Genomic DNA, 12037 nt, shown 5'->3' on the forward strand with positions numbered 1-12037 from the left:
GGAATAACTAGCTACCTTGATACAATTTATGCACCTTGTTGAGATGTCAAAAGAAAAAAGAATAATAAAAAAACTCTCTCTTGAACTTCAACCAGCAAAGAAGGTAGTTGTGCGTCGCTTCTCCTCTGGCATCCGAAATACATTGAAAATATCAAATAACCATCACAATAGATAACGTATTACAACTCATCATAATAATGCTGTCCTTTTCTTGCAATGTGTTTCGACAAGTTTCATCTTATCATGACCTATATAGCCTTCCAAGCAAAAATCTATATGAATGGTCGTGTGGGTCAGATACGTGGGTATCGACACCAACGACCATTACTCAAATCTCACTTGCTTCAGTGCTGGTGGTTTCCATTGGAGTTTAGTATTTAAACAATAGTATCGCCGTTCTAGTTCTAGCGATGCATAACTTCAATACGAAACCATACAACAGTACAGAGGAATTGAGAAAGCTCTCCTCCAAGCGAGTGGAGCACTGGTTGGGTATCCCACCAACAGATGGCGCCACCAGCTTTTTGCTATTTTTAGAATGCATGAGTCGTTTGCCGTCTGCTAAACGAAGTCGTGATAAGATGAAACTTGTCGAAACACATTGCAAGAAAAGGATAGCAATATAATAATCAGTTTTAATACGCCATCTATTGATCAAACCAATGAAGCTGTGGAGCTTTCATTTTTTTTCAATGGATATTCAATTTTCCAGTCGTTTAAGCTTAATCTGTGGCGCTTGGGTTGTGCTTAAATACATTGGAAGATTATTTGTTGATCCTTGAAAGAACATGGCATTTTTAATTTAGGTAATAATATCTCTCCAAATGTGTTAACCATCGATTAAAAAACACACAGAGCCAATAATTTTGAATTTCCCTTCTAAAACTCCATCAAACCATTCGCACACGCAACGAAACGCCCTCCCGTTTCCGGAAAGCTTTCCATTCGTTCGTTTTCTATCGTTCGTTCGTCGTATCGTTCGACGGTCGCAATACACACCTGCCCTTGTCCAGTTCGCATGTCCACCGGCAGCGCCCAGTGTGCGGGCACGGTTTGTTTTGATTAGTGCGCTTTGTTCGTCCGTTCTTCACAGTCAGCGAAACGCTGGAAGAAAGGAAAACACAAGAAACTGAAAGTGAAAGTGGGTGTGTGATTTTGTAGTTCAATTGCTTTACTTTACTTGCAGCCCATCAAAACTAACCCTTTGTGTATCTTTTTAGGTAAAAAAAGCAATGGAATTGTAAAGAGCCAGACAGACACACACCACTGCTGTGCCAGCACGCGAACGGAAGGACATGAGACACGGTCACAGCATTGCATGGGTACAGGCAGGAGTGAGCAAATAGTTACAGTACAGCTGGATACGATACCGTGTGTGGCGGCAGCAAGCACGAACTAACCCCACCAAATGGATGCGGCCAAACAGCGAGTGGGTGATGTGGTCGGAGCTGTAAAGGTAATGCGCAAACCCTTGCGCGGGTCCTCCCCAGCAGGAGGAGAGTGGGTTCGATGTGGTTTCTCCCGTGTGCTTTGGATGTTTGTTGTCGGTGGAAGCAATCACTAACCTTCCTTCCTCATTTTTCCCCCTAATCGTTGTGGTGTGGTGTATCCCTCCCTTTCATTCCCTTCCCCACTCCCGGGATCTGTTTTACTAACCGGCGCAAATGTCTTATGTAATCAATGTAATCACGAAAATGGTGTGTTCTTACCGATCGTATCGTATATAGTCTGTGTCTACTTTTTAACCCCTTCATTTGCTTGCACGCTGGAATGGTAACGCTACTAACGTTAGCTATCGATGTAACTGTATATAACAGCGGGACCACGGCCAAACACGCTTTCGTCTAATAACTACAACACAAAATCGACTGATCGACGCTAGTGTGTGTATGTGCTTTTATGTGCATTTACTGTGTTGCTGCCCAATTTTCTAAAAACCAAAAACAAACAAAAAAAACCGTGTCCCGTTCCGTTTCCGCTATATTTCGCCCCGAATCCCAAGAATAACCTAAGCATGGCAACCGAAAGCGGTCTACGCGTGGTGCGCCAATACTCCGACGAGGGACGTACGCTAGCACTGCGAGTAAGGAACACCAGATGCGGCAAGTGCCGTCGACGATCGACACGTGTTTTACATTAACACAAACCAACCCCTTTTTGATTCGTTTACCCCCAGACCCTGAGCGAAGCAAACAGTGAGGCAGGGACGGTGGTGCGTAACGCGTGGAGCAGCTTCATCCAGCTGGTGCAGCGCTTGAAGACGTCGGCCCGGGAAGTGCTGGACCCGTCGGTGCTGTACGAAGAGCTGCGCATATTTTTCCGCGATGAAAGTAAGTGATCATAACGGCTTTAAAACACGGACCACAAAACTCACTGTTTTTCCCTTTTTCCAGTCGCTCGGAATAACGCATTCGCGATCCTGATCGGTCTCGGGTTCGGTACGACCGGCGGCTTCATGCTGGGCATGTGGCTGGCCCGACCCCACCTGCCCACGCCGATCATGAAATCGATCGCGTCCACCTCGTTCCGCGATCCGGACAATGTGGTCGTCTGCCAGACGACGGTGCCCCAGTTCCAGTCCGCCTCCGACATACTGGTGCGGGTGCGGGCGGCCTCCCTCAACCGGATCGATCGGCGCATCGCGTTCGGGTATGGGCGCACGCTGCGGCGCATGATACGCACCTACAACAGTACGTACGATCCGGAGCTGCCGCTCGTGCTGGGACGTTCCTGTGCCGGAATCGTGGAAGCGGTCGGTACCGGCTCGAAGAGCGGGCTAGAGATCGGGGACGAGGTGTGGCTCGCGACGCACTGGTACGAGCCGGGCGTGGCGTCCGAGTTTGTGGTCGTGCCGGAAACGCGCGTCTCGCGCAAACCGTTTCTGATTGGGTTCGAGGGTGCGGCCAGCCTGCCGTACAGTGGTTCGATCGCGCTTAACCTGCTCGACGAGCACCACCTGACCGAGCACACGTGCAAGGGCCGGGAGATTCTGGTGCAGGACGCCTGCTCGCCGGTCGGGTGCGTCATCACGCAGCTGGTGCACAAGTGGGGCGCCCACGTGACGGCCACCTGCCACACGCGCTCGGTGCCGGTGATTAACAATCTCGGTAAGTATCTCGGCCGAGTTCGGTGGCCTCAGGGAAGGCACGGTGGTAGTGGTGGTAGAAGCTAATGTACTCTTGTTTCGATTTTCGTTTCGATTGCTCTGCAAGAGGAAAGAGGTAAATGGCCAGTTTTTTTTTTCTCTCTAACCTAAGCACGTTACCAGCAATTCCATGTTATGGCAGGGCCGAATGAAAGTGTTTCGAGTGAACGAATTTAATAATTGCAAAATTGTGCAGCCCTTGGATAACATTTAATTGCGAAAAAAAATCATCCTTAAAGCTGCTTGTTACAACTCTTCTTATTGTGCTACTGACCCCAAACAAACGTCCCCCCATTTTTTCCCCCCCAAATCCCACAGGTGCGGCGGACATCATCACCTTCGACAACGAGCACTTCCGGTCGAACTTTATCGACGTGAACGTGGAAAAGTCCAACTTTATCAACGAGCTGACGTCGCGGCCCAAGTTCCACTACATCTTTCTCACCACCCGGCTCGGGTACGATTACAAGTTTCTCGAAAAGTTCCTTACCAAAGACGGTGTGATAGTGGACGCGGTCGAGCCGGAACAGTCCACCGACGATTACGGCGTGGTCGGGCGCTTCTTTCTCGGCACGTACGTCCGGTGCCGGAAGGTGGCCGCGGTGCTGTTCCGCACCAGCGTCGACTGGGGCGGCCCACACCTGTGCCATTTCGTGCTGGAACGGTTGGCCGGCTTCGTGAACGATGAGACGCTTAAAACGGTCGTCGATCGGGTAACGGTTTTTGTGGTTTTGATTATTCGTCTTTGTCTTGAGCTTCTTTTTTCTCCCTGCTTTTAGGTCTACACACCGAACGAAGTGGAACGAGCGCTGGAACACATTTGCAGCGAGAAAAGCATCGGCAGTACGATCATCAGCTTCCGGTAGACGGAAGCGGAGTAGGTTACGATCGCGAAAAGCGAACTGAACCACGATCAGCATCACCACTGCCCCGATTGCTTGCCCGACCACTGACTGAATAGGGAATATCTTGGCATGCTACGATGAAAGCCTTCATTCTTCTTTTTTTTAACGAAACCGTTTTCTTCCCCCCGCAACCGGCTGATTATACTTAGATAGATGTTTTGTTTGTTTGTTTGTTGTTTTTAAACTGATTAGGTCCAATTTTGTAGTCACGATTTTCTAATTACATTTCTTCCGACCAGACCAGACTGGGCCCCCGTTTTTTGGCCATCGATTTTTCTCGCATGGGGGGCGCACGGTCGGTTTTTTCTACACGTGTTTCGACAACGATTCGATAATCGAGAATAATAAAAAAAAGTAATAAACAAAGGAAAGCGTGCAAAGACCAAGTCCAAGCGTTCGGAGTTTAGAATGTTATTTATACCGATTTAATACAAATCATCCACGTGTGTTGTAGTGTGTAAATGTGTGAAGGAAATTTGGGTTGCTCTTGCAGAAGCGAACCACCATCATCCAATCGACTTTTCCTTTTTCCGGCGAACGCTTTTCCACGCCCGACGATTATTCATCCACGGAATCTTTACACCGCGGCTAGCGGCGGCCGGCAGGATGATGTGCATCGTCATCTCCACCACCACCATTGACATCCCCATCCTCAGCCTGTGTGCCAAATTATTCCTCCTGCTTGTCGTCCTCCTCGTCGCCGCTACCCTCGAACTCGATATCCTTATCGCCCTTGTCGTCGGCACCGTCGTCGTCCATCTTGTACTTGATGCCGACCTCGTTGTCATCCTCCTCGTCGCCGGACACTTCGGCGTTCTCTGCCTCGGCCCGCTCCATCTTCCGTGCCAGATCTGCCTCATCGGTGGCGGTCACCACCTTCGGTGCCATCTGCACCTTGAACACACCGCCGAGCTTCTCGATCGTCTCTTTGATGACCTCAATCGCCGATTCGAGCGCCTTCAATCCGTCCGCCTTTTCCGGCGTGGATGTGGTCATTACTAAAAGGGGGAAAAGAAATTGTGAGAAAAATGGTACGATTGGTTTTTTCCACCACACACACACACACAAACATACCGTAGAGCGGGGGAGCGATGAGGTTAATCTTGATCGGCAGCTCTTCCGTGGACAGTGCCAGCCCGGCACGGAGCGCCGTCTTGACGGCATCGATACCCTCGTACCCGTAGCAGGCGCACTCGATGTCGGCCCGAATTTTCACCGCCTGCGACACGAGCTTGCGCTGGATGTTGCTGAGCAGCGATTCTTTCACCTCCGGCTCGAGACCGCACTCGTCCAGCAGCGAAGGATCACTAGAATGGGAGGAGAAAGCCACCAACAGTCCGTTAGCCTAACCACGCACAACCGAATCGAACAGGAGGGTACACATACACGGCACACTGCTTGAACACATCGAACGCGGTCACTTTGTAGTTGTGCTTCTCCTCGAAGTACCACGCCGTCTTCTCGTACAGCTCCTCCAGCTTCTGGTTGTCGAAGCCCATAATGTCGGCCACGTGGCGCAGGATCGAGTTGACCGCCTTCGCCTTGGAGAACCGCTCCGTACACTTCTCCACATCCTCGGGCGAGACGCGCCGCTTGGACAGATCGATGTAGCCCTTGTTTTTGTCGACGCGAATCACCACCACCGGTTCCGTTTTGCCGACGCGGATCAGTTTGTTGATCGAGCGGATGCGCCGGCGGGACAGCTCGGACAGCAGTATCATGCCCTCGATGTTGTTGTACTCGAGCAGGTAAACGTACGCGCCCATCTCGGCGATCGAGCGCACGTTCACCATCACCACATCCTCCACCTCCGGGTACTTTTGTTTGTAAAACCGACACGATAACGTCATGTTGCTGCCGTTGCTTGCAAGTCCTGCAAATAGAAATCGTTTCGAGCTGTTAGTGGTCCATGTGTTTTTTTTTGTTTTTCACTCGTTGGCAGATTTTTTTTATTCCGGCGCACTCCGCGTATGGAATGCCGGTCAGTCAGCTACACAGCTTCAGTGGTATTGGTAGGCGGCGCAGCCAGCATTCAGCGCCCGCAACCCTTCGCACAGGACGGTGTCGGTCGTGGCCGAAACAATGAAATTCAAAGGGCTGGCGGCTTAAAAACGACACTCTTCCATTCGCCCGAAGGTTCACGGCCGTGTTACGCTTGGTTTTAGCGAAATATACTCACTTTTTACCACGAAAAACTGTGTTAAAAGAGCTGATGCAATTTCACATGTGGCAAACGCCTTGGATGACAGTGACAGAGGGAGAGAAAACAACAGGAGCCGTTGCGTTTGACGTTTCGAACAGTGTGGCCAGATTATTTTGGCGGTTTTCGGTAGGCGCATCAAAATTTTATCGGTAGTTTTCGGTAGGTTAAAACTCGAAACTTTAGAGAAGTAAAAGCGAAAGAATGTTAAGCGAGATAGGGGGGGGGGGGGGGGTGCTAATACGCAAAAAGAAAGTTCCATCTCACGAGAATATGCATCATTTATTAAGGATATGGATTAGATTTGGTTCATCGATTACACAAATGAAGATTTTTCTGAAGTGTCGATCTGAAAATTGGAATTCTAAGCCAAAGAAGGACTACGATGCACATTTTTTTTTCTCAGTGGTGACAAGTTCTTTTTCTCGGGGCTCCACGCGACCACTCAGGGCCGCAGCAGTGCTCCTTTGGATACGATTTTATCGTACATGCTGTCATTTGGTTTTCACTAGATTATTTAGATTGATTTAATTGTTCGGCTGAATTTTGTAGTTCGATGATTAAAAAATTGAGATTTTTTCCTTCACACCCTAGATATACAGGCGGTCCCCGAGATACACGGTTATTGGGGACCGAAAACGGCCGCAAAATACCGCGTATCTCGAATTTCCGCGTAAGTCGAATCTCGTGATTTCCAGCCAAAATATCACTAATTTTCGTGCAATTTTGCAAGTAGGGGGTGGTTTTAGCCACCAAATTAGTTATTTGATATGTTTCTAATGAATTGAACAGTTTTAAACCTTTTTAAATGGTATTTTACATTCGATCAACACGGAAATTATTTGGTATTTCACAATGGATGTGTCAAATCAGTACAATTTGCTCCAAAAACTGTCAAATTTTGAAAACCGCGTATCTCCGAATCCGCGTATAAGAGGTACCGTGTATCTCGGGGACCGCCTGTATATATACATCGGTATTTCTGGTCACTTTGCCCACAGGGCAAGGCGAGCTTTTTGGCGGCCACCGTCGCAAAACCGTCGCAAAACGTCAAAACCGGCGTCGCATGTACTGCAAACCGACGTCGCCAGCGAGCGAAACTCGCAACAATTTCGAGGCGCTGGCGACGGTCGTTTTTGACGTTTTGCGACGGTTATTGACCTTTCAAGCGAGCTTTTGCCCTGGGAACCAGTGTGGCCAGATTATATTAGCATTTCTGGATGATAAATTGATCATATCTATTGGAAGTAGTGCAGTCCACCAGCTTGGTACGGTTAGAAACAGAATGAAATGTATTTCATACAAAAACTTATAGCTACACAAATTCATAGGTTACTATAATTAAATTACTCATAACCCAAATACGGCTTACTATAATTCCAATAATATCTTCTGTTTTAGTTATTGAAATATCTTCAAATTTTCAGGGAAGCTGCATAAAACTTTGTTCTTTCCAGTAGGGGAAGGTAGGTAAAGACGGACACTGCGGGTAAGATGGACACTTCTCATAAATGCATCAAAATGTTGCATTTGCGAAAAAATCAACAATGCAGCATCCTAACTTAAAGTTAAACAACACATTTGAGAACATTTTTGGCATATCCTATAACAAATCTTAAAAAAAGGTTCTCATTTTCAATCTCTCACTATAGAGCGTTACTTTTTCACTCCATAGTGAGACGATGTTGGTTAGTGAGTTGATGTTAGAGGCAGATAGCTTGAATGATTTTTGTACCGTGTTGATTTTTCCGCACACTTTCCTCCGACATAGCGATTCATCGATGTAGGCGTTGGACGAAAAACGACAAACCATAAACAATCATTCAAATATCGTCCATACGTGTATAAAGTTATGTAAGGCCGCAAATACACAAATTCAGGATCAGTACACCGTCGAAAACTCCGAACAGAATTGGCTACTGCGAGCTGTCGAGAACCTCAAAGCGCTACGACTCATTAATCAGTACCTGTGCGAAAGACGCCGCGGATGGCGCTGACGATGTTTCCGAGTATGCCGCATTCAGGCGACTTTGTACAGATACAGCCAATGTGTCATATCCGCTGCCGAAATATTTTCCCTGGAGCACTCTTATGCTTTCGATGTGCAGGACAACGTATTAGTAAACGTGAACCGAGTGAACAACGAACAACGAAGTGTGTATTATGTAATTACCGCAGCAGTGGACAAATACGGTTTGACAGAACAATCCAGTGGAGAGGAGACACACAATAAACAAATATATTTCCTTGATGGACCATGACCTATATAGCCTTCTAATATTATGAGCAAAAATCTACATGAATGGTCGTGTGGGTCAGATACGTGGGTATCGACACCAACGACCATTACTCAAATCTCACTTGCTTCAGTGCTGGTGATTTCCGTTGGAGTTTAGTATTTAAACAATCGTATCGCCATTCTAGTTCTAGCGATGCATAACTTCAATGCGAAACCATACAACAGTACAGAGGAAATGGGAAAGCTCTCCTCCTCCAAGCGAGGAAGCTCAACTGGTTGGGGTATCCCACCAACAGAGAGCGCCACCAGCTTTTTTGCTATTTTTAGAATGCATGAGTCGTTTGCCGTCTGCTAAACGAAGTCTTTCTATATTCCGTTTAGGTAGAGAACTTGAGTCGTTTAGAAGCCGTTTAGTGGTCGTTTAGTGGATTTGTGGCACTTGGGGTGTGTTTCTACCTTCCCCTCGCCTGAAAATTTCATTCTCTTTGTCTGTCTTTGAGCTTTAATCGTCGACAGCGAGATTCAAATTCAAATTTAAATGATTTCCTTTGACGAGCAATTCTCGGAATCCATGCAACTGACATTTTCTACTTATTATGAACATTAGGCCGAAAATACACGGACCGGAATTTCGCGGCCGCGGAATTCCGCCTGCTGTCAAACCCATGTACAAAGTGTCAACAGCAACTTTCCCGAACTGTCATATCCATACATTTTTCAGCAAGCGGAATTCCGCGGCCGCGAAATTCCGGTCCGTGTATTTTCGGCCTTACATTTTAACGGAAAAAAAATTAAAAAAAAGTGCCAGGCAAACAAACGTGCATCAGCGCGATAAGTAACAAATGAGGTTAGCAATCCTTGAAACAGCATCCCAAGCGTCACAGATTAAGCTTAAACGACTAAAAAATCAAATATCTGTGATTTTCGGTAGGATAAATGGAAAATCGGTAGGAATACAGATAAATCGGTATTTCTGGTCACTCTGGTTTCGAAACAAGCACACGCACACATAGAAGCGGCCTGTCAGTTCGATTTTTATTTGAATTCATCGTTAATCTGTCGTTTTTTTCATGTTTATTGATATTAATTAAAAATAAAATAGTAAATAGTTATTGTAGTTAAAACAAATGATAATAAAAGGCTAATTCTCTTTATCTGCTTCCAGAACGTCGGAGGCAAAAAACGTTCGCACAATGTCATGCACACTGGTAAACTGCAGCAGCACGTCGCTTAATTGTTTCATCGCCTTCATTCCCGCCTTGTGCGCTTTGCTCGTTTTCTCGCGAAAGTTTCGCACCGACGTCAGCTTGTCCAGCAGGTAGTGTAGCCAGTACACGTTCGTCCTCGGCGCGTGCTGGTCCCACCGATTCTGCAGCACCGTCTTCATGTTCCTGTAAATCTCAAACTGATAGTCGCCTTCGGCGGTGAACAGCTCCTCGTCGGTCGAAAGGTCGTTAAACAGGCACAGCCCATTGTAAACGATGCGCGACAGTGTGTAGTCGATGATGGTCGCCTTCAGACCGTGCGTTTTAATGACGATCTCCTCGCCCAGCAGGCAGTACGTCCGTTCCGGCACTTTGGTCGTTTCGATCAGTATGTTGCCCGTGTGTAGATCGCGGTGCTCGAAATCGTACCGCTTTTCGGCCACGGCCAGTGCCAGCACGATCTGGGTGAAGGTAGCAAAGGCTTGCTGCGCGTTGTAGAACCGATATCCATCTAGATCGCTGCCACCGAACGCCGTTTCGAACGCGATGTACAGCTGGTCGGCGGGAAAGTCTTCCGGACTGTCGTTTTCCGAACCCTGCCGGTCATTGTAATCCTTCCACAGCTCGAGCAGTCGCTGTGGATATTCGCCCACCACACAGCTAACGCTGCGCAGCTCCACGAACCCGTCCGTGCTGAACTGTACATTCTGCTGGCGGAGATCGCTCAACTCGGAGGAGATGATGATTTCGGACAGTATTTCCTCGAACGTTTTCTGCTTTTCGCCGTTGATTAGTAGATTGCCCTCGATCGGAATCAGCTTCAGCACGGACTGCGTGTCGTTGGGTTTGGTGCAGAGAAACACTTCCCCGTACACGCCCTCGCCAATCTTGCGCTCAACGGTGGCCTCCATTTTTGCGAGGACCTGTTCGAAGCTGATCGGTTCCCGCTGTCCACAGCGTGTCATGACTTCGTCTTTCGATCGCTGCGGACACAGGAAGCGCTGGTCGGATACCGTTTTCCAGGACAGCGGCGCAACAAACCGTTGCACCGAGACGTCGTGCGAATCCGAAGGTCTGTCCGCTGTAGTATTGCTGGAAAGCCGTTGCGCGTCGTGCAGTGTTTCATTCGACTGCGATGGCCCCTGGTACATAGTTATACGACGCTCTCCTCCGATCGAGCAAGCACCTTCCCGACGGCACATTGAGGTTTTCAGTAGTGTCGACATCGATTTCCGCCATTTTCCTGGCCTGAACGATACCCTCCCGATGGTGGCGTCTGCTTCGACCGGTGCCGGAGGAGGCATCATACTCACATCAGAATGTTTCGCAGGAGTTTTGCTACTTTTTACAGCCGAAAAAGTCGTTTGCTCGCCTGTGTTCCGCGAACTATCATTGGAATTGATTGAAGAAAGTGTGGATTTGCGAATTCTCGCACTGGATCGTCTTGGTGCGCTCATCCTGTGCTGTACAGTACCTACGGCAAGGAAATGTGTTAGTTAAACCAAATGATGGCGCCTTCCAAACTTGCTTTTAACGAAACACCGCTTAGTCTTTCGTGTGCCGGACCCTAAATCGTTTCAGCAAACGTATTTACTCACTCTTTTCAGAAGGAAAATTAGAAAAAATGCGTTGAAACAGTCGATAGATTGCAACGTAAACAAAACCTTTTCCAAAAGTCCGTTACCTTTTGGAAGAGTTGTCAAAACAGCAACCGTGCGATGTTTTTCGATGTGCGGTTCGATTTTCCATTTTCTAATTTATTAAACATTCATTCTCATTTATATTCCTATTTTGTGATTCTCCTTCACTTATTATGATTCATAATTAATTATAAAATACTAAAACCTACGCATCAACAATGAAGAAACTGATTTTCGGCAATAAAACCGAGCTCAAAGTATTGAACGCGACCTTGTAGCCACCATCGCATCGAATCGCTTGCTTGAAAACATCCCACCCGGCCCGCATTTGCTTGCCGACTGTCAAACATGCCAGAGCGACCCGCGCACACTAGCGCCACCGCTGTGCGGTATCGTGAAACAGAAAAAGCTGCAAAAAAGTGTAATCAGCTCGTGTTGTCATCGGAGGCATTTTTCCAGCCGATTTTCGTGTGGAAAAAGCTTACTAGGCTGGTGAAAAACTATGTAGCAGCGACGACGCGTACGGAGGCGACCCGCAAACCAGTACGTAGGGCGGTTAGGAGGTGCGGGCGTAGCGCTGGCCCGAGGGTCCGCGATCGCCCCAGGGCGGTGTGCGAAGGCGGCGTCCAAAAAAAAATCGACCCGTTGGCTTTCCCAACAATGGCGACCGCGAACGATGACGAGCACCAGCACCGCCGTGGGC

At 47.9% G+C, this 12037-nt stretch overlaps 4 protein-coding genes across 13 annotated transcripts in view; 2 read left to right on the top strand and 2 right to left on the bottom strand.

The window, feature by feature from the left end:
• Positions 1–989: 989 nt before the first annotated feature.
• On the top strand, positions 990–4436 carry LOC1270737 (reticulon-4-interacting protein 1, mitochondrial). 5 transcript variants are annotated; one of them, XM_061655054.1, is made up of 7 exons: positions 990–1141; positions 1221–1456; positions 2003–2083; positions 2177–2330; positions 2394–3107; positions 3464–3858; positions 3925–4436. In XM_061655054.1, exons 2-7 carry the CDS (start codon positions 1409–1411, stop codon positions 4009–4011), a joined length of 1479 nt encoding a protein of 492 aa, XP_061511038.1. In that variant the 5' UTR covers positions 990–1141; positions 1221–1408; the 3' UTR covers positions 4012–4436. The 5 variants fall into 5 exon arrangements, with proteins under 5 accessions (XP_061511038.1, XP_061511039.1, XP_061511043.1 ...); XM_061655055.1 differs by having other exon boundaries at positions 1024–1145; XM_061655057.1 differs by having other exon boundaries at positions 1038–1145; positions 1793–2083.
• A 9-nt stretch (positions 4437–4445) lies between these two features.
• Positions 4446–6377, bottom strand: LOC1270736 (eukaryotic translation initiation factor 2 subunit 1). Its single transcript, XM_309455.5, has 4 exons — positions 6230–6377; positions 5437–5923; positions 5125–5357; positions 4446–5048 (listed from the first exon to the last, which is right to left on the bottom strand). The coding sequence occupies exons 2-4, from the start codon at positions 5898–5900 to the stop codon at positions 4720–4722; spliced, it is 1026 nt and encodes a 341-aa protein (XP_309455.5). The 5' UTR covers positions 5901–5923; positions 6230–6377; the 3' UTR covers positions 4446–4719.
• Positions 6378–9465: 3088 nt separating this feature from the next.
• Positions 9466–11383, bottom strand: LOC3291263 (serine/threonine-protein kinase haspin homolog). Its single transcript, XM_564319.4, has 2 exons — positions 11293–11383; positions 9466–11168 (listed from the first exon to the last, which is right to left on the bottom strand). The coding sequence occupies exon 2, from the start codon at positions 11149–11151 to the stop codon at positions 9631–9633; it is 1521 nt and encodes a 506-aa protein (XP_564319.2). The 5' UTR covers positions 11152–11168; positions 11293–11383; the 3' UTR covers positions 9466–9630.
• Positions 11384–11704: 321 nt separating this feature from the next.
• The window catches only part of LOC1270733 (histone-lysine N-methyltransferase 2D), a 33258-nt gene continuing 32925 nt past the window's right edge, over positions 11705–12037 (top strand). For all 6 annotated transcript variants that reach the window (XM_061655050.1, XM_061655047.1, XM_061655051.1 and 3 more), the window contains exon 1: positions 11705–11877. The gene's annotated coding sequence lies outside the window, so the exon portion shown is untranslated. The remainder of the gene's footprint in view (positions 11878–12037) is intronic.

The sequence above is a fragment of the Anopheles gambiae genome, chromosome 3 (genome assembly GCF_943734735.2).
Source record: "Anopheles gambiae chromosome 3, idAnoGambNW_F1_1, whole genome shotgun sequence".
Lineage (NCBI taxonomy): Eukaryota > Metazoa > Arthropoda > Insecta > Diptera > Culicidae > Anopheles > Anopheles gambiae.